The sequence below is a fragment of the Melanotaenia boesemani genome, chromosome 18 (genome assembly GCF_017639745.1).
Source record: "Melanotaenia boesemani isolate fMelBoe1 chromosome 18, fMelBoe1.pri, whole genome shotgun sequence".
NCBI classification, from domain to species: domain Eukaryota; kingdom Metazoa; phylum Chordata; class Actinopteri; order Atheriniformes; family Melanotaeniidae; genus Melanotaenia; species Melanotaenia boesemani.
The window spans coordinates 12946180-12966195 of NC_055699.1; the positions used below are offsets into that span (position 1 = coordinate 12946180).

The window sequence follows — 20016 nt, forward strand, 5'->3', positions numbered from 1 at the left end:
GTCTCTTTAATGCTCCACTCTCATCATTGAGACAGCGCATACCTGGTTCTAAGACCTCAGTTTCCATAGTAACAGTACAGCTATGAAGGGAGTTGCCAAGGAAACAGAAGAGTCCAAAAAAGAGGACAGTAAGCTGCTGTGAGGATGGGGGACAAAAAAACAAAACAAAAAAAAAACAGTGGAAGCAGGAGTTTTATGCACAGCACATGATTGTTTTTTAATAGAAAATTAACAAGATCTCTCAATTGAGTGAACTAACCAAAGCAATAAAAAGTACAACTAACACCTTGGAAAAATAGACACCACATTCACACAAATGTTTTTACAATATCTCAGTTAAGTTAGTGCATGTTGATTATCATTTATATGTTTCATTTTGCAGATACTTAATTTGTTGTGCCATTTTCATCCAAAAAATAAAGTGCATTTTACATTGAAAACTACGCGTACGTCTACACGAGATGCTGTTACTGTGGCACCGCCCCATCTCCAACCCCAAAGCACATACACTCACACATTCACAGGCCCTTGAGTGTTTTGTTATTTAGCTCTAAATTGGTAATAACCAAAAAGACAAGTCTCCTTCTGGTTTAACAGCTCACCACTGGTACCATTTCTTCAAAAAGAAAAAAAAAATCAATTGCTTTGCACACATCTTGGTGTACCATTACAGTGTGAAACCATCTAGTAGATTAACAGGTGTTTTTACAGATAAGTTACATCCAACATCACAGTCTTTCCCCCTTTCTTGGATACAAAGCCCTTGTTCATACTTGTTCGGCAATGATAATCTCAACAATACTGTTGGCTGCACAAGTGACTCACATTCACCAATCTGAGAACTTTGTGTTGATTTTCCTCTAACATCTGCTCAGCCAAAATATCTTTTCATTCACTGCTGCATATTAAAGCGAGGGAAGTGAAATCTTACAGAACACTGTTTACATTACCAGCAAAGGTGGAGAAATGCCATTCACAATAACTGGTGCCACCCAACTCATCCTCCAGATTGACCGGCTTTGGTAGCACCATGCAGGGTGGTATAAAGTCTCCCCTCATCAGCATGCCTAATTTACAGAAACAAATGTGTAAAGAGGGTAGGATTTTAGATAAATACTACATTCAGATAAAGGCTTTACAGCGCAGTTATTTCATACAACATCAGAATCTGAAAGAAGACAAATAAGTCAGGTCAGTGGAAAAAAAATAGAATTTTTTTTTCAATGAATATAACAAAATAGACTTTTCTTCAAAGGTAAAGTAATAACAGTTTGTGATGGTTTGTGATGTGCCAGTCTGATCCTTCGGTGCTCATCAAATAGCACACGGTTCAGCCTGACACTGTGCACAAGTTAACACACACAAGCTACATTTCCATGCTTAGAAATGCTGTATTTTAACTTCCCTTACCCTCCCCCTTTATTTAAGAAAAAGGTTTTGCTCCTGATATTAAGCCAAAAAAAAAAACATGGAGTCCACAATTCAGTCAATCAGGTTTTGCTGAAATGGGGGGCAGCAGAGAAAGAAAGAATCAGCATTATCTTTGTATTTGGAAGTAGCCGTTTTTAGCTCATAAGATCATTCAGAGGTCACTTAACGGACACCTGCTTCAACTAGATTGATTGAAAGTAGAGTATAAGTGATACAGGAGACAAAAAAAAACAGCAGGACTAGGATCGCAGTTCATTCAGAGTCCCTTTCACTTTGGCTTGAAGTGCTGGACCTCGTAGTCCCATCTCCCTTCGAGGAGGTCTACAAACACGTTACGAGGCCACTTCTCTCAAAATTGACAGGAAGACTGACATTGTTATCCTCTAAGGTCAGGGTGTCAACAGGACGTGACAAACACAAGGAGATAGATTATGGTCTGCTGAGCTGCTGGTTTATAAACAACACACATGCACACACCCAGAGGCCATGCAACTCACACCAGATGCATGAAAACCGTTCCAAATCACGCAGGTGTTGTTTGAGTTTACAAGACTCAGGGTGGTCTGTATGCTTGCAAAAAGGAAAAAAGGCAATGGAAAAAAGTTCACAATTTCATCCTGATGTGACAAATGATCAAAACCCGAATTGGGGTTGTGGCGGAATGAGGCAGTGATGTCACCATGATGAATGGGTCGTTTGATCTCGTCCAAGAGTGATGATCCCACCACTTGTTTGAGCATCTATCACTGGAGCATCACTCGTGGCTCACTGACTGAGTAGTACTTCACTCAGAAGGAAGAAGTCAAGGTGGGACGTGGATGTTATTGCTGTCTGAGTATTGCTTCACATCTAAAAAATAACTACCATTAATAGGCTAGTTATTGCTGAGATGAGCTTAAGGAGAGAGATACAACTTCCATGTTTTTGAGAGAAAAAGATTAACTCAGAGCAGCTTATAAACTATGGGACTCGAGCAAGATCAAAGCAAAACTATAACTTGAAACCTATCTTCACAATACAGCACATACCATACTAAAAAAATCTAGATTTTTCTAACAAAATGCAGCTCTTGTGACCTTGCAGTGATAATTGTAGCTCTTTTAATGTTGTACATGTGAGGTACACAGTGGTACTTTGTACATAAACACATTATTAAGGTCATGATGACATCAGGAATACCTGGTGGATTGCCTGCAGTGGTTTATGTGACCTACCACACTAAACTCAGCGAGGAAAATGTGGATCTGTGCTTGTTGCATGCAAATTACATTGAAGTAGTAGTCTATTTAGATCTATTATTAGCGTGTTTATGAAGGTTTTGGAAGCCATACATGTAAAGATAATTGGGATTTCCAGACAAAATTTACATATATGTTGGCTCTTTGGGTAAATTTAAATTCATCTGAACTTAGATGTTCATACCAATAAAAATACAGGAAGAGGTTAATGGAAGGGGGGTGGGGTGGTCTGTTGGGACTTTGTCTTGAGCCTCCTAAACTATAACGCATTTACGCGTAATCCATAGCGAAAAGAAGTATATAAAATGGGAGAGGCGAGGAGAAGGAGCGGCTTGATTTCTTCCTCGGAGTCTGTTGAGCGCGGATCAGAGCAGAGAGCGGATCTATTTTTAGCTCTCCGCGGCTGTTTAGCTTTCGTCGCACGTTCAGAGTGCAGCAGCGGAACGCCGTGATGCTGCTCCAGACGGGCTTCACTGTGGAAAAGCCTGCGTATTCAGTCCTCCTCTCCTCCCATCACCGCTCAACACGGATGCACAGTGTGTGTTATTACGCACGCACGCGCAAACGAATAATTCCTCCCTCTATCTGAAGAAAAACAAGCACGTGTCAACCAAAGCTACAGTGCTGTTAAGTGTATGCACATACAGCTGTCTGTAACATGTGATGCACTTGGCTCTCGCTGTAGAAATGAGAAAGGGCGTGGCACAAGTTAAGCAGGAGGGGCGGGTTACAGCCCTCCAAGTGGCATCTGCTGGGGAAGACAGTGAGATACCTTTGCCCTATGATTAGTGTGAGAAAATAAAATATGCCATCCATCCCCTGTGGACTGCAAATGACTAAACTGCCTCCAGCCGGAGCTGAAGCCACAACCTGATGCCACTTCCTCCTGACCTCCCGTACTGCTGCTCCCTTTAGGACTGGACATATCCAGCGAGGAGCACAGCTGACCCAGGTCGCCTCTCTTTTCCCACCTGGGTCTGCTCGGTCAGACGTCACTAGGTGTGCGTGCACGCTGGGCCACACTTGCAGGCACGCAGCCGCAGCAAACCAACCACAGGGCTTTCTGGATTTCTTGGTTCCTGAAGGCGTAGATGACAGGGTTGATGACAGAGTTGTAGGTGGCAGGCACCAGTGTGGCGTAGGTGTAGAGTGGAGGGTAGGTGTAGTCTGCGATAAGGGAGTAGACAGTAAATGGCATCCAGCAGGCCGCAAAGGTACCCAGAATGATGGCCAGGGTTGACACGCCCTTCCGCGTTGTGACGTAGTGGGGTGTGGCAGCCAGGAAGTGGTGCTGGAGGGCGATCTGATGAGCGTGGCGCATCACAATCTTGCAAATTTGTACGTAGAGTTGCAGCATCAGGCCAAAGAGCAGCAGGAAGGAGACGGACAGCACAGCGATGTTATTCTTTGTCAGTGGCCGCACCACGCTGCATGTAGCCTCCTCTGCCAGGCAGTTGACCCCTGTAACCGGCAGCAGCCCGAGACACAAGGAAAGGCCCCACAGGAGCACTAACATGGTGTAGGTGAAAGCCGCTGTCCGCTCAGAGTTGTATGTGAGGGCATAGTACAGCGACAGGTAGCGATCTATTGTGATAGCCAACAAGCTGAAGACAGAGGCGGAGAAGGAGGCCACCACCAAGCCCACGGTCAGCAACTGGGCCGAGTCAGAGCGAAGCAAGTAGGCACAGGTGAAGTGAAGTACAAGGCCCAGGCCGGCCAGCAGATCCGCCAGAGCCAGGCTGCCGATCAATAGGAACATGGGAGCTCTGAGCGCTGGGTTCTGCCAGATCACCAGCACCACCAGGGCGTTCTCGCATGCTATCAGAGTCCCCGATGTACACAGCACAATGTCCCAGGGGTTGACCAGCAGTGGCAGCTGGCTGGGTGGGATGGAGCCTTCCGATGGAAACGTCCCCAGGCTGGTGCTGTTATCCATCGATCCCCCGCCTCCACTTGCCCACGCTGTTGGTTCAGGGCTCAGCCAGCTGGGGGTGACCGGTGGCTCCTCACTCATTGTGGCCCCCGTCTGTAATTGCCACACACACACACACACACACACATGATTACGCAGGTGTTAAGCAGACTCATGAGTAAAAGTGTTCTTTTGTCTTATTCTTTGAACTTCACTTCTATCTACATCACTTCTTTTTGTCTAGCATTAAATGTAGTGTGTTTTTAAGACATTTACTCATCCCAGAAAACAACCAGTCGCGTTTTTTTGCTTGTGGAACTGTATGTACAATAGTGTCAGCCCATGCGCACATGCTAACCTTTATACTGCCACTGAGCAACTTGGAGCCAAAGCCTTGAGCTACATCCAACTGACTTTCATTTTAGCAGTCTTTGAATAATTAAACACTACACTAAAACAAGTATGTAATAGCTATACGTTTAAATTAATTTTGTACCGTTAACAGGTAATGTATTTTTTCTCTGGGAATTAAGCAAAGTGAGCTATTATAGACCTTTCAGACTGCATGTCATTAGCTTTGTTTATAAATTAATCGTCAGAGGACATGCACGATAACATAGGCTAGATATATCCTTTACAGCAACTTTCAGGCAACAAAAGCCGATATCGATAACCCTCAGTTGCGATAGCAACAATTCACGCAAATGGAAGAGAGAAAAGAGCCGATCTCCACGGTACAAGATACCGCACCCCTGATGGAAACACCTCTTTCAGCCAGCCTGCATCTCACCCGGCTGCCCATACACAGTTGGTTTATCCTGTGCACCTTGCATTAGAGAAACACAGAGGCTGATCCACGTCAGCAAATGGATTCACAAGTGGAAAAAACATGCAGCATTTTTTCCCTCCCGTGCACGCAAAGGATGCTCAACAATCACATTCCGCCTCCATCCTGCCTACCTTGACTGTGAGGTGTGACTTCCTGTCTAGATGGACGAACAATCGCTTTGTATCTCCATGTTAGTGATGCGGATGCTGCAGCGGCGGATAGAGGCGCAGCTCAGGGGGAAAAAGGGGGATGATGGAAGAAGAAAAGAGCGCGGAGCGGCTCTGCCGTTAACGGCTCATCGCCGTGGACTGCGATAGTGCAGGGAGCAGCGAGAGGAGCAGCGGCGGAAGGGAGGGGGGAACAGGAGGTGTGCAGGGAAGGGGAGGAGGGGGTCGATCATGAAGGAGGAGTCCCAGAAGGACCAGACTGCCAGAGACTGGTTAAACTCCTTAAATTTCTAGCCCATGCTGACTGTATCAAGGAAAGATGCGCGTGTGCCGAATTTCCAGGTGCATTTCTACCATGAAATGACATCTATGATGACATGGTTGCATGTTGCGCCATTTATCCCTCATTTAATTACGCTTATTTTAGATCAAACGAAGATGCAGCATACCTAACCTTATGTGCTTGCTTAGTTTTCATTTTTTTATTGTCTTCTTTCTGGCTCAAGTGTCAGATATAGAGATGCTGGAAGCAAAGGCTCGCTTTTCTCCTGCGACGCCCTGCTATTCTGGTCCTGTCTGAGCTATTAACAGCAATCCTGATGTGTGTCACCAGCATCCTCTCCTCCTTCCATCTCCCCTGTCCTCAATATTCTCTATCACACTTCTTGCAGCGCTGCCTCTGAATCACCTCAACCGATGGGCAAATTGTTGATATGCATATGTCTCAGCAGTACATCGGCTGGTTGCACCTGGTTGTTTGGTGTGAATGGATTAAAAATAGCTCCTGTTGCAATGGGAGAGCAGGAGTACCAGAACACACCGCTAAGGGGCGACGTTAAGCCCCTATGAGTCATCAGTATGCACCTGCGGGACTTGGAAAGGAGAGCATGACATCCATCAGTCTTACTGGCTTTATTTCTTTTTCTTTAAAACAGAAAATGATCGCTTCACAACAGGCCTTTTCAAGCAAACCCCCACATTAAGCTTGCCAACACCTACAAAACAGTATCAAAAGTGCACCATAGTGTTAATACATCTTCTCAAGCGCTAACATTTTCCAATATTATCTTCTTGTAATATTTATACAAATACCATTCTGTACACTATAGAAATACACAACCCAGTATGCCCTACAAGTAGGACACCCACCTCCCGTCAATCCTTTAACATCCATGACCAAAAACTCCATCATAGTTTAGAATAGCGTTGTGGGAGGTGAAGACTCCAGGCCAGTATTACATAATATGAATTAAATACCCATTCACCCCAAAGCAAAAACTAGAACACCACTCATACAACCAGTCAACATCTGTACACCCCTCATTCTTTTTTTTTTTTTTTTTTTTTTTTAAACAATCTTGACACAGTTTCATTCATTATCGTCTCATTGTCCTGGCAGCAGCAGCAGCAGCGGTGGATGAGGGGACAGGAAGAACATGGAGGCCAGCAGGTTTAGCTGGTATGTAGGAGGGGAACTTCCACGGCTGAGCTGCAGCATTGACTGCGTTAAAGCACAGGTATGAATTCCAGCTGTGCGGGCAGGTATGACACCGTGCATGTGGCTGTGGGTGTGGTTAACAGTCTGCTGCTCCCCACAAAGCGGGAAGAGAGTATCTCTCCTGATTTATGTGGTGAAGAGCTCAGGTCCACATTTAGTCTCTGGACTGGTAAAAGAGGATGTAACCCGACTCAGAGTTCTTGGAGATTTCAGACGTGAGACCGTAGAATTCTTCTATGGCCTGCGCATCAATTTTCTGCAACAAACAGGACATGGTGAAGGGTTAAAGTGCAGTCTCAGTAAGTAAATGCTGACTGTGAGTGCTAAATGACAAATATAAATATATTAATTTACTCACCTCTACAATATCGTCATCAAACAGCAACCAGAAATCGTGACTTTTCACAATGGCAATGTAGTGACCTCTGTTTGGACCACTGAAAAGAAAAAGCACTGTGTTGGCACAAAAAAACAAACAAAAAAAAAACAACAAAGGCTCTTAAGTGATTTAACCTATATAAAATCAAACTACTTGTTCAGATGTGAGAAAAGAAAGGAGGGTTGAGACAATACATTTAAGATCACTAAGATTTTAAAATGAAATGTAAAGAAATAATAGAAAAGAATACTCATTGTGTGGTTTAATTACACCACAAATGTTTTGGTTAATTAAATTATCATCAACACTACAAATTTTGGAAGAAAAGGTCTCATATCTCATGAAATGGCTAGCGTCAAGCTCAAGGACAGAAAACTAGGGCTTCCCTTTAGTAGACAACGGATATAATTTACAAGTATTTGGTAACTACACACCCTACTTTTTGCGTAACTCCACCCACTGCCGAATTTGAAAAATTCCTGAAACTGCAAGGGTGATTCACAAAGCATATATGACAGAGAGCGGTCTTTGTGGTGGAAGACTTTCCCCTCCTGAATCTCCTCAGCTACAAGAGAACAAGGTGGTCCTGAACCGTATCAGTCTGAGCCGTTAGCGCTGTTGTGCTGGCCCGTCAGCAGCTCCAGTAGACTCTGGAAAACTGTGGAGACTTGCGGCAGGGTGTAGCAGCTGCAGGAAGTTGCCGCTGCTACGACTTGAGCTGCTGTCTGTCGCCAGATGAGGATCAGCAGGTAAAGAATAAAGTCCAGAGTTACTTTTACACCCCTCAAAAGCACAAATCCGGTCCGTTGAAGGAATATTTCATCAGAAACTCTGTGAAAGAATAGAAGTCTGAAACTAGCAAAACTACACCGTATAAGCTCACATCCCTTCATATGCGTTGGTAGGCGTGGTTTTCTATGCCAGCAAGGAGGACCCATCTATCTGCATCTGGAGGGAGGGGCTGTGTGGTTTTTAAAATTTTCTCGTGACGTAGATAACCGCTCAATGTCATGAAAAACAACCTGGTTTTACCCTGTAGAGGCGTTATGAGACATTTTTTTACTAATTTTAATCAACAGTATATGTGGTCTTCATCACAACTCAGTAAGTCTGTGTTGTTTACAGCTCAAAAACACCTTTTTGGGTGCAATGCCTCTTTCATCTGCTTTATTGTTCGCTTCAGTCATGGAGGGCTGGAGCCTGTGTCAGCGTGCACTTGCTGGAAAGCATGGAAACTCCTTGAATAAACACAGACACACTAACTCCCACTCACACTGGGTCAAAAGCAGTGCTAATAAAAAGAAGTAGAGCTGAACAATGACAGACAAGGATGTGTGTTTTCGCTTGTCGGATAGATTTACATTTCACTATACTTTTAATCTCGAGGTTAAAATGAGTCTTACTGTTAGAACACTCATTTGTTTGCATTTCTCTGGTTGTCATGGTGACAGCCAGAAGGCGCCACACTCTGGCTGGCTGTGCGTTCACATACACACCTCCCACAATGCACCACTACAGCGACCAGGTCGTATAACCTCTCAGGATTGGTGGCATCTCCGGAGGTGTTGAAGAGGCGGAGCTCCAGGGGGAAGACAACGCGATAGGACAGCTTGGTGTAGCGCTGCAGCTGTTCCATGTACTTAAAACGCTTCAGGTGCAGAGCCAGGATCATTGGCAACTTCTTCACACGCATCCTACATTAAAAAAATAAAAATAAAAAGCAGTGAGACACTGGATCTAAATGATTAGATGATTAATAAAATTTAAACTTAATACCAACCTCTTGTGTGCCTCCTGCTTGCTTCTACATTCTTCACAGTAGTATTTGTACTCACTGCACAGTGTTTCTGTGTTACTGAAACCCCTGTGAGGACACAAAAAGAAAAACAAGTCAATCTAAACTTCACATTTACAAATCAATATATTGCCATACTCTCCGTGTGCACTTCAGTATATATGTTATAAATATATATAAAATTTTTAACTTCCCTTAATTTTTCTGATTGTGATTGTTTTGTGTAATTTGATCTTTTATTAGTTACAAGACAACTGGTGTCACACTACAGCTGCAGCATTTCAAAGCAAAACAAAGAGAAAAAAGAAAAAATCTAAAGGCTAATCCTAGCTCTTAGGCATCTTGTAAACTCAGGAAGCGCATATCTGTTCTACACTGCATTGAAAGGACATAAAAGCAAGGACCAGCTGCCAAAACACTGAGCAGAGAAGCTCGAGTTACAGCACAAACACACACAGGGAGTGAATCCTTTTTCTGGTAACGTTGCATATATATATATATATATATATATATATGTATGTGTGTGTGTGTGTTTGCTGCTCAAAAATGTTGTATAATAAACCATTAAAACGTTTAAAAGGAGTAAAAACTGGTGCGTTACCTGAGGCAGTGTGTGATGGAGGTATTTTGCTCTACGTCCACAGAGAGGTCCAGAAAGTCCTCATCTTTGCTGCTTATCTACAGAAAGGGGAGAACAAGCAAACGTCATAATAACACAAAATAAACTAAGAAACTATTCCTAACAAATCTCAGCCCATGTCATTTGGAATAATGTTTAAAGACGTTTTCATGTCATGTATAGAAGTATAGAGTGGTGGTCACAACTGTATGGCAATTATAAAATACATAAATACCAGTTTCTTTCTTTCACATTAAACATTTCTTAGACTCACAGGCCCAAGATTTAAATAAAGTCTGTTTGAAATGGATAAAACCTTCATAAACCAAGATCATTTGACAAACATATAATTTTGGTGTGTCAACAAAATTAAAAGATAGACAAGGCACATCACCGTTTCACATGTGAGGCAGCGTGTCTCATTAGTCAGAGTGCCTTGGAAGATCTCGTGGACCCAGGTAGGAGCAGGTGTGGCATTGCTGTTGTTGTTCTGGGAGTCCAATGTACCATTGGCAAGGCGGCCATTGGTCTTTTCTTGCTTCCTCTCCTCTTGGAGTAGGTCAGCGATGGTGTTAAGCAGGTAGTTTAGGAACTCATGGGCATCCTGCTGCATATAGTTGTCAAACAGTTCTGACGAATATAATAGAAGAGATGCTTCAGGGCTGCCGCAACATCAGCAAACAACAGGCTAAATCATTTCAAAAACACTTCTTTTCTCCTCCGTCACTGCTGTCTTACTAAGCTGATAGGTTTTCACTCACCATTCTCCTTGCGTAGCCGTGTGATGAACTTCTTGGGCGGTATGACACCCACTTTCCTCTTCTGGTTGGCAATACTGTGGAACAAGTCAGCCAGGCAGGTGAGCAGGTTCTCCTTCCGCCGAGGCTGACTGCGGTACGCCAGGATCTTCTCCCGGAATGGACGGCAGAAATACAGAGCCTGCAGCACCGAGTTACAGTAGCAGGTGTTTCCAAACTACAAATCACACAAAAACACTAATGAATATATATATACTAACAGTTGTAAAATATTAAAAATGAAAGGGAAAAACATGCCTCATGCAACTGATGCAATGGGCACCAACTGGGCTGATCTAGCAAGGCTGGGAAGATTTTCCCTTTGAGAGGGGTGGTATATATAGTTAATTATCTGGTCAACAGGAAAATATCTGCCTATGATAATTATAATACATAGCTTTTCAAGGCTCCCAAAGCACTTTACAATTCATTCCTCACTCATACACTGGGGCAGACTGACGGACACGTGACTGCCAATCTGCGTTTACGGCCTCTCCAACCACCATCGAACATTCATCCACATTCTGCCTGAGCCACTGCCGCCCCCAAACATTTTATATTTTTGACAGATGCTTTGCAGCAAGCAGAACTACTTTGCAAATAATAAAGTTATAATCAGATGAAATGCTTCAGAATATTTAAATATGGATCTGACTGAAACACTTTATTTTGCAAACATTAAAACTGTTGGAATCTCTAAACAGAATATTTTCAGGCTGAAGAAATATTTTCCAGGTAACTTCTGTAGGACCTTAATTTCTACAGCAATTAAAATTAGAATAACTAGATAACTATTCATTTGCACAGCTACTGGATCATGGACCAGTGTGCCCGATTTAATTTTCATTTTATTCTATTTTTATTATCTGTATACACTTCCTTTTAGAGTTGCACTGTGTGCTTTATTATTATTATTATGCAATATTCTTCTTCTAGAGAAGCTGAGATATCTGAATTTCACCATTGTGGAACAAATAAAGTCTCATCTTATCCTAACTAATATAATTATCCATAACAATGAAACTGCACAGTAGAAAATAGTTACTTACATTGACCAGGCCAAAGTAGTGCTCATTGACTGGAAACTGCTCAGATCCAATCTCTTTCTCCAGAGCAGAGGCATTGGCGCCCTGTACATGCAGAGATAATGCGTGTAATTTTTTTCCCCACTCAAAATAAAATGAGCATTGATATATTGTTTTTAAAATAACAAATACAAATCACCACTACTTCAAAACCAGTATGCAATTACCACATCACTTTCCAGCAAGTTGAAACTTTCAATATCAGTTTTGGTTGAAAATAGCAAAAATCGCAGGTCCTTAAAAGTCTTGACACTTCCTCCTTGTAGCTCCATTGTGTGTGTGTGTGTGTGTGTTCCACCCCCCCCCATTTGAGCTAACATAATGCATCATTTTAGTTGACAGTAAAGGTAGGGGAGCCACTAATTAAATTCATCCCATGAAGCTTTAAATGTAAAACAAGGTCTGAATGACAGCTGAGTATGGCAGCAGAGGTTATATAAATTTAAACATGACTCGGTGACTAGAGAAACAAATATTCATTTAGTATAATTTAGTAAGAGGTAATAAACTACGATGTGATTTGTAGACAGAAACAACCTGTGACACATTTATCTAGTGCGCAGCTAATGTAGAGCAATGTCGTCATTGTCTGTGTTAATAACATTGTGAACTTTTTCAAAGACCAAAAGACAAAACCTTTGGCTTTTCTCAACATTGTTTCCCCAAAGATAATACAAATCAATCTTCTCTTTGCCTGAAGTCATCCATTGTCCAGCTGTTCCAGTTGTTGACAAGCTCAAATACTGGTTTAGCTTTACGTTAGCAAGTTAGCTTTGAATCTCAGCTACAGCAGGTGCACTGTCACCGTCCACACGAGTTGTGATAAAATATTAACTAATCAGGCTATTAAACTACGATTTTGAAAACACTCAACCCTAATGAGTTTTATTGTCGATAACAACAAGAGAAGCGCGGAAAAGGCGGTGGGTGGCTGCTCGCTTGGCTACATATCGAATACTGCTTGGCTAGCACAGACATTACAATTTACTGCTTTCATTTATCTCTTCACAATATAAACAACCAATAACAGTGCAGTCGCGGTTTCCATATCGCCCTATAGTCCAGATAATGCAAGTGTGAAAATGCCGTGCACTCACCATGGTACAAAAAGAGGCAAATTTGGTGACTGTCATTAGGATTTCCATTCGGCTAGCGCCATCTTCCACAACACCGCTGCGCGCTGACAAGACTGGGCTGGCTCCCCTCGTGAGGACAGGCGAGCGATTCTGCTGAGCTCGCGGAGGACAGTCCCATCGCTAAAGAGCATTCACTGTTTGCTGCTTCCGTTTTCGCTTAATCACAATAATTTTGACTGAACCTCAAACATGTGGACACATCAAAATACCAAATATAGTTGTATTTGCATAAACCCAAAATTATTAACATTATAATAATTATTATTTTTTAAAGGTCAGTATTTTGGAAAAAACCCACAAAAAAAACTTGCCACTGACTTTGCGCATGCGTATAATTAAACCAGATGTGAACGACTTTGTACATTAAACTGTAGCAAAATACATAAAAAAATGTATAATTAAAAAAGGTGGAAATATTACAGTACATATATATATATATATATATATATATATATATATATATATATATATATATATATAAAGCTTAATTTGTTATATTGACATAAATGTCAGCCAGTTTAGTTCATATGGTTTGGTAATCTCATCAAGAAATACTCTACGCTCTAATACTCTACAGGCCTTACTCTACGCTAAGGCCTGTTTGTCTATGCTTATTTCTTTCGTTTTAGGCATTATCTCGGCCTGCCTAAATTGTTGTTCGCAAGGCGGCGTTTGGGGGCTTTACCTCTCTCTTTCCGCCGCACCCGCCATCTTGTTGAGACCGGGGGTAAGTTGTTCTCCTTTTAAATATATTGTTTCTTTTTAAATATCTTTTTATTTGTTCTTAATACTATTTGTACGTGCATCAAAGATATTTTATTGCATGTTAACGACTAATCGTAGGTTATAAAATAATTCTAGACGTGTATTTCCCGTTAAATCTGAGCATGACCAGCAGCGTGGCTCTCCATGCGGCCCTGCTAGGCTGAGAAATGTTCAGTAGAAAAAGCGTCATTCTTCAGAAACCATGGTAATCGTTCTGAAAGATATTTGACCCCTTTTTTTGGACGTGGGTTTATGGATATTTTTTATAACAATAAAATAAGATGGCTTTGATGACATCTGTGTTGAAACTTGGCATATTGTATTCAGTGCGAAATTTTTCTTCTAAATGTTGCAGTCTTACTGATAAACACTGTCATTAAAGCTGCTTTAAAAGTCAGCTGTTTAATTACGATAAGCTCAGTTTTATTTTTAGGTTGGAGTACCTTTTGACGTTCGAGGGCTACAGTCATGTAATGCCTCGTTGTCACTATGGTCATAGTAAATTCATTAGTGCAAGTTTTTCTGCCAACGAATGGCATTTAGTAAATCCACGTGCGAAGATGAAAATTAACTTAACGAAAATATTTTCTAATCTTTTAAATGAAGTGACATGTATAGTTTTTATTAATTAGAATAACCAGGGTGAATAACCAAGCCATGTGTATTTCTCCTCAGTAATCAGGCATCATGACGAACACCAGAGGCAAGAGGAGGGGGACCAGGTATATGTTCAGCAGGCCATTCCGCAAACATGGTGAGTAAAGATCTAAATGTACAAGTTAAGGGTCCTGTTCTCATCTGTTAACATTTAGCATGGTAACAAGTGGACATCTAAGTGGATCTGCCTGCACTGAATGGAGTAAAACCATATCTAGAGTTGACAAGGGATCTGGTCAAACGGTCTTATTTGCTTAGGAAAGGTCCTTACTGAGATTACTCTGTAGCCACAATGAGAACTGTATGGATTCTCAATATACTAAGAAGAATAGTTTCTGAGGGGGGATAATTTCATCCCACAATTATTCATTGCTGCAACTTTGAAAGCACTGCGTGATTATTTATCCAGTTGTGCACACAGTAATTCATATAAATAAATATGAGGAGAGTGAGCAGCCAGTGACAGTAATAGCCTCTATGTAACATAATCAGATTTTATTTGTGTCTAAAGTAACAATCCACCAATTTGGCTGATTAGCCTTAATATGCTAAATAAAATCTGCAGTATGCTGTGGACCTGCAGGGGGTCATCCAAACGACTGGCAACATTTTATTTTGTTAAAGCTTTGTCTTTAAATCAAAATCAAAAATGTACCTAAGGCCTTATAAAATCTGTTTTATTTTTTCCCAAATTCTGTTTTATTTTTACCAAAATTCAGTTTTTTCCATTTTAATTTTTTGGAATTCAGTTTTTCCATCATATTATATAGAAATCCCCTTTTTTTTTTTTACCTTTTACTCCTATTTAACTACCAAAAACAGTATGTTTTTAACGTAAATGACTAAAATGTACACAAATTAAATAGAAATGAACTTAAGCTTATTGAGGCGACAGACATTTCCTCAATACAGTAACATATAGCACATTAAAGTGCATCAAAAACAAGCAACATAGTTGAGTTGTCATAAAACAACCAAACATTTTAAACTTTTTCAAAAGTAACTTATATAAGTAATTTAAATTGTGTGAGTGTCCTTGTTTCTCACATGGCTTTTGGACACTATGTGGTCACTTAATGTATTTTTACGTTTCCAGTCAACGGAGTGTTGACAGAATCTGCAAAACATCAGTTCACCAGACACATAAAAGTCGTTCTGGAAATGCTCGGCTCTGTACTGAGGGGTTAGCGTTGAGTTCTGCAGTTTTTATGCCGACGAAGGCAGAGCCACAGGCAGCCTCTTTGCCATGCTTACATTGTTTTGAAAGGGGAAAGGGCTTATTGTGCCACTCAGGTTTGCTTACCTCCATGCAGTTTTCCCCAGACATGCGCTCCTTCTCCCCACGATAACAGCATGGAAGTCAAATTATGTCAAATTCCGCGATGTTCCGCATGAAAAAATGGATTCTGTTTTAATTGGCCAATTCCACAATTCTGTTATATATGTTATTCTTATATATTCTTATATGTTATATCTTATATATTCTGTTATAAATTATAGGGCCCTACATACCATCAAAACATAAAATCGAAATCTGACAAACTGGTTTCCTTAAAGTTGTCAGATAAGTACTTTCTTTTTCTAAGGTACATGCTCATCCAGAAAACTGGTAAAATTACTTTTTTCTTTAATATTAAACAAGGATTTTGCACTTTAGGGATGCATAATGTCTGCCCATGTGTGCCAAAAATAACTGAATTTAACATGGTTGTACGGCAGATTGTTGTCTGGCAGAGAGATGCAGTACATTCCTGATCTAAGCTGAGATTTCTTCTTATTACATCATCGGATTAGGCACATTTTGTGCATCAATGTACGCTGATAATTAAAAAGAAATGAAGTCATTTGAGTACCTTTCTCATTTACCCAACTGACATAGTGCTGTCCACTTCTGATTGGGTCACCCAGGGGTTGAAGAGGGCCTAATATCAGTCTTTAAGCAAAAGTACGCTATCATAGCTAACCTGGACTGTTTTCTCTGCAGGCCCAATCCCCCTTTCCACATATATGCGCATCTACAAGAAAGGAGACATCGTTGACATCAAGGTAGGATATAGTAAAGTATATTTTGCTGTACTTTGTCTCTCTAGAAGTTCCTGAGCATGAAATATTAATGCAGTGTTTTCATTTATAAATAAGTAACTAGAATGTCATGCAGTTATTTTAGAACATGAAGGGTGCATTGATCAAAACTGACAAACACCATTTGTCCCTGAAGTGTGTAACAAAAGATATGTTGCAGATGAATCATGACTGGATTTAAATGACATTTTACCTGCGGTTTACTTAGCAGGAAATGCTGATCAGTTGTATATGGAAAGGCTGTGATTATTAAATTTCTTTTTTGTGTCATAACATTTTCACGTGTTTTTTCTTTTCAGGGCACAGGTACCATTCAGAAAGGTATGCCTCATAAATGCTACCATGGCAAGACAGGACGTGTCTACAACGTAACCCAACATGCTGTCGGCATCATTGTCAACAAGCAAGTCAAGTAAGTATAAAGTGATATTTATTTTGGGACATGTGTGTATTTATGCACAATTTAGTCTGCACACATAAAAGTTCTTGGAAACATAAATCTTTAAGGAAGTTAGAACAATAAACAGCCAACAAGTTTTGATCTGATTACAACAGATGAACATTTCACTACAGTGATCAGACTAAGGGCCCATTCAGACCAGCCTTTTTGATTCGAATCAGAGTCCATTTGCTCAGAAAGTCCGCTTTGTTTGGGAAACAGACTCTGATTTTGATCAAAGAAGTAGACTCTGTCCACCTACGAATTCTAGTCCTGGTCTGCTTGAAGCAGACCAGAACCAACATTTGTAGGCAGAATCCCAGATCATATCGAGACTCGCAGACTATCCTAGTGCAAATGCCCTTAATATCATTAACTACAGTATTAGTTTTACTTCAGCTAATAAAGCATAGGATTTTTAACTATTTTGGAGGAGGGTATGTAAACATCCTTAAGTCTTTGCTGTTTTACACTTGATCTAATGACCCCCATCTTCACTTTGCCACCTGGAACCTTTCTGTCCTCAGTGGTCATTCATGTGGGGGAGAGTAGTTCATCCTTTAACACCCCAGCCAGAACTTTGTGTTTTGACCTGGGTTTGTGCTTGGAGCACAGCTGATGTTTACACAGCATTATAGAAACTGAGCAAAAACGGAGTTTCTCATTTATTTATTTATTTATTTATCTATGTACTAAATAGTTTTCTCTGGTTTTTGCAGAGGAAGGATTCTGGCCAAGAGGATTAATGTGCGCATTGAGCATGTGAAGCACTCAAAGAGCAGAGACAGCTTCCTGCAGCGTGTCAAAGAAAATGAGGCCAAGAAGCAGGAGGCCAAGCAGCAAGGCAACTGGATAGAGCTTAAGCGCCAGGTATGAACTGAACTAAAAAATTTGCTTCTTTTTCTTCAGATGTCTCTTTGAATTGTATTTTGTGAAGGAATGCATTAATTTGCAATGATGAGAGCAGGTGGTGGTAACCAGCATGTATGAACAAATGTCAGATTTGAAAATTAAAATATTGAAAATTTCAAAGTTGATACCAGGACCTCCTTATACTATAATTTATTTTGTGGGCATGAGTAACCAAATGTTTGTATTTACCTTTCAATTATTTAATGTTTCTTTGCTTTGCCTCCTCAGCCTGCTCCTCCCCGTGAGGCCCACTTTGTCAGCACCAAGAAAAACGAGCCTCAGCTGCTGGAGCCCATCCCCTACGAGTTCATGGCATAAACTGCTCAACAAAATAAAAATATTTGTACACACACTGCTTGTTATTTCTCCTGTTCACACATTTGAATGCATAAATGTCACAATGAGCCGTCATTCGGTGATGATTATCCTCCTTTGATTGCTCAAAAGGAAATTGAACACTTCGCATTTCACCGGCGAACTGAGGGTGACTGACACATGTCACAAGCGTTTCACACCTATACTTTTAAAGAAAAGGCTGAGTTTTATTTTTAGTAATTTAGTATTGTGCTATTTTTACATAAGATATAGAAATAGAAACTGTATGATCAGTTGCTGTAGAGAACATAAATCCACCCTGTTGAATTTGTTTATAGAAGTATATCAAATATAAACTAATACCATGCTGTTCTAACCTAAACTCCAATAGTATTGAAAATGGGTACAGCTTGGTCATTACAACAGAAATGATTATTTGGCATTTGCTGTGAATGAAGAAATGGCTTGATTTTATGGGGCTACAACCGAAGACTGCCTTGACCAAATTTATTACAAATTAGTGTGTTAAATATGCTGCAATCCAGAAATCTTGGCACAAAAACAACTAAAACTTAATGTTGAAACTCATGAAAATGCAAAAATCTGAGTTATTGGTGCAACTTTAAGGTCTAATCTGATACGGTGACTGGAAATGTTCGGTTGGGTTTTTTAAACAATCCAAGTGATTCAAAACAGTCAAGGTCTAGTTAAAGGATGGAGTTCAACCTCTAATTTAACCAGTAGGATAGTTATTGCAAACACTGTAAACATGTAATCCAAAGCCATAGAGATCACATGTTTAATCCATTCTCAAAGATTGTTTTATCAGCTGGAGAAGAAACCTCTTCAGCCAGCAAGTGTAGATATTTTGGGGGGAGTCTGCAAGAGCAATTAGCAGAGACCTGGTTTTAAAGGGTTGGATATTTGCATCATGTAGAGCAAGGATACTCTATTTAGTCCTACTACGACCGCAGTACTGCAGGTTTTCAATGTGTCCCTGCTCCAACATACCTGGCTCAAATTAGTTATCGAGTAGAATTTCTTTGGCTGTTGGATTTATTTAATTAGAGTCAGCTGTGTTGGAGCAGGGAAACATTGAAAACCTGCAGGACTGCAGCTCTCGTAGGACCGAACTGAGTAGACCTGATGTAGGGGGTTTACTGTGGAGAGAGATGATGTCAGACAAACAGATTTTCTTCTGTTAGTGCAGTAGGTGGCAGTGTGTACCAGAATTAAAGCTTGGACTTAATATTGTGCAGCTACTCCAGGACAACACATTTATTTAAAAAAGAATGTATTATTAGTGTTAACTGGTGATTCATATTGGCCAAGCAGAACTGTAGCCATAGACAAATTATCTATAACTTGTGTGAGCATTTTGTTACATTAGCAAATCAAGTGTGTAAAGTGTCCCATATTCAGGTGATATTATTTTACTTTCCAGTGTTTTCATACTGGAAAGACTAGGAAAAGTAAAATGACATGAGAGTACAGAAAAAATTAAACAGGAACCTGAGCTTCAGGTAAATCTACAATTCTGAGGTATCCAGAAATTACATTAAAGTCTATAAAAAAACAAACCACTTAAATTCTTTGCTTGACTGAGTTCTGTAAAAGTAACATTAAGAAATGCTTTATTAAATCCCTTAAATTAATTTACAATAAAATAGAGATTTACAGAGTTTATGGTCATCAGTGTATACTGAGTTTTGTCCATATTTTCCTCTGCATAAAAATGAAGCATTTATATGACAGGTGTGTGTGTGGACCACTAGATGTGTGATGTTTAATCAGTGGAGGCTGAATGGCTGGCAGCTTATAAATAGTTGAAAAATAGGTTATCTCATCTCACCTCAGCGCTTTACCCAATATTTTCACAAATTAGGCCCAGCTTGCAGAGACAGATCCAGCAGCTTAAGAAAGAGGATGCTAGCAAGGACTCAGTGTGGACAACAAATTA

The 20016-nt window shown here is 40.6% G+C and overlaps 3 protein-coding genes across 3 annotated transcripts; 1 reads left to right on the forward strand and 2 right to left on the reverse strand.

Annotated features, from left to right (window-relative positions):
- Positions 1-305: 305 nt before the first annotated feature.
- On the reverse strand, positions 306-5870 carry gpr12 (G protein-coupled receptor 12). The gene is made up of 2 exons (XM_041968602.1): positions 5542-5870; positions 306-4695 (listed from the first exon to the last, which is right to left on the reverse strand). The coding sequence occupies exon 2, from the start codon at positions 4681-4683 to the stop codon at positions 3655-3657; it is 1029 nt and encodes a 342-aa protein (XP_041824536.1). The 5' UTR covers positions 4684-4695; positions 5542-5870; the 3' UTR covers positions 306-3654.
- A 604-nt stretch (positions 5871-6474) lies between these two features.
- usp12a (ubiquitin specific peptidase 12a) lies at positions 6475-12992 on the reverse strand. The gene is made up of 9 exons (XM_041968238.1): positions 12848-12992; positions 11715-11795; positions 10630-10843; positions 10263-10498; positions 9851-9927; positions 9235-9318; positions 8951-9148; positions 7434-7512; positions 6475-7331 (listed from the first exon to the last, which is right to left on the reverse strand). The coding sequence occupies exons 1-9, from the start codon at positions 12893-12895 to the stop codon at positions 7230-7232; spliced, it is 1119 nt and encodes a 372-aa protein (XP_041824172.1). The 5' UTR covers positions 12896-12992; the 3' UTR covers positions 6475-7229.
- Positions 12993-13519: 527 nt separating this feature from the next.
- On the forward strand, positions 13520-18093 carry rpl21 (ribosomal protein L21). Its single transcript, XM_041968240.1, has 6 exons — positions 13520-13613; positions 14327-14405; positions 16293-16354; positions 16690-16802; positions 17549-17699; positions 17970-18093. Exons 2-6 carry the CDS (start codon positions 14339-14341, stop codon positions 18057-18059), a joined length of 483 nt encoding a protein of 160 aa, XP_041824174.1. The 5' UTR covers positions 13520-13613; positions 14327-14338; the 3' UTR covers positions 18060-18093.
- The last annotated feature ends 1923 nt before the right edge of the window (positions 18094-20016 follow it).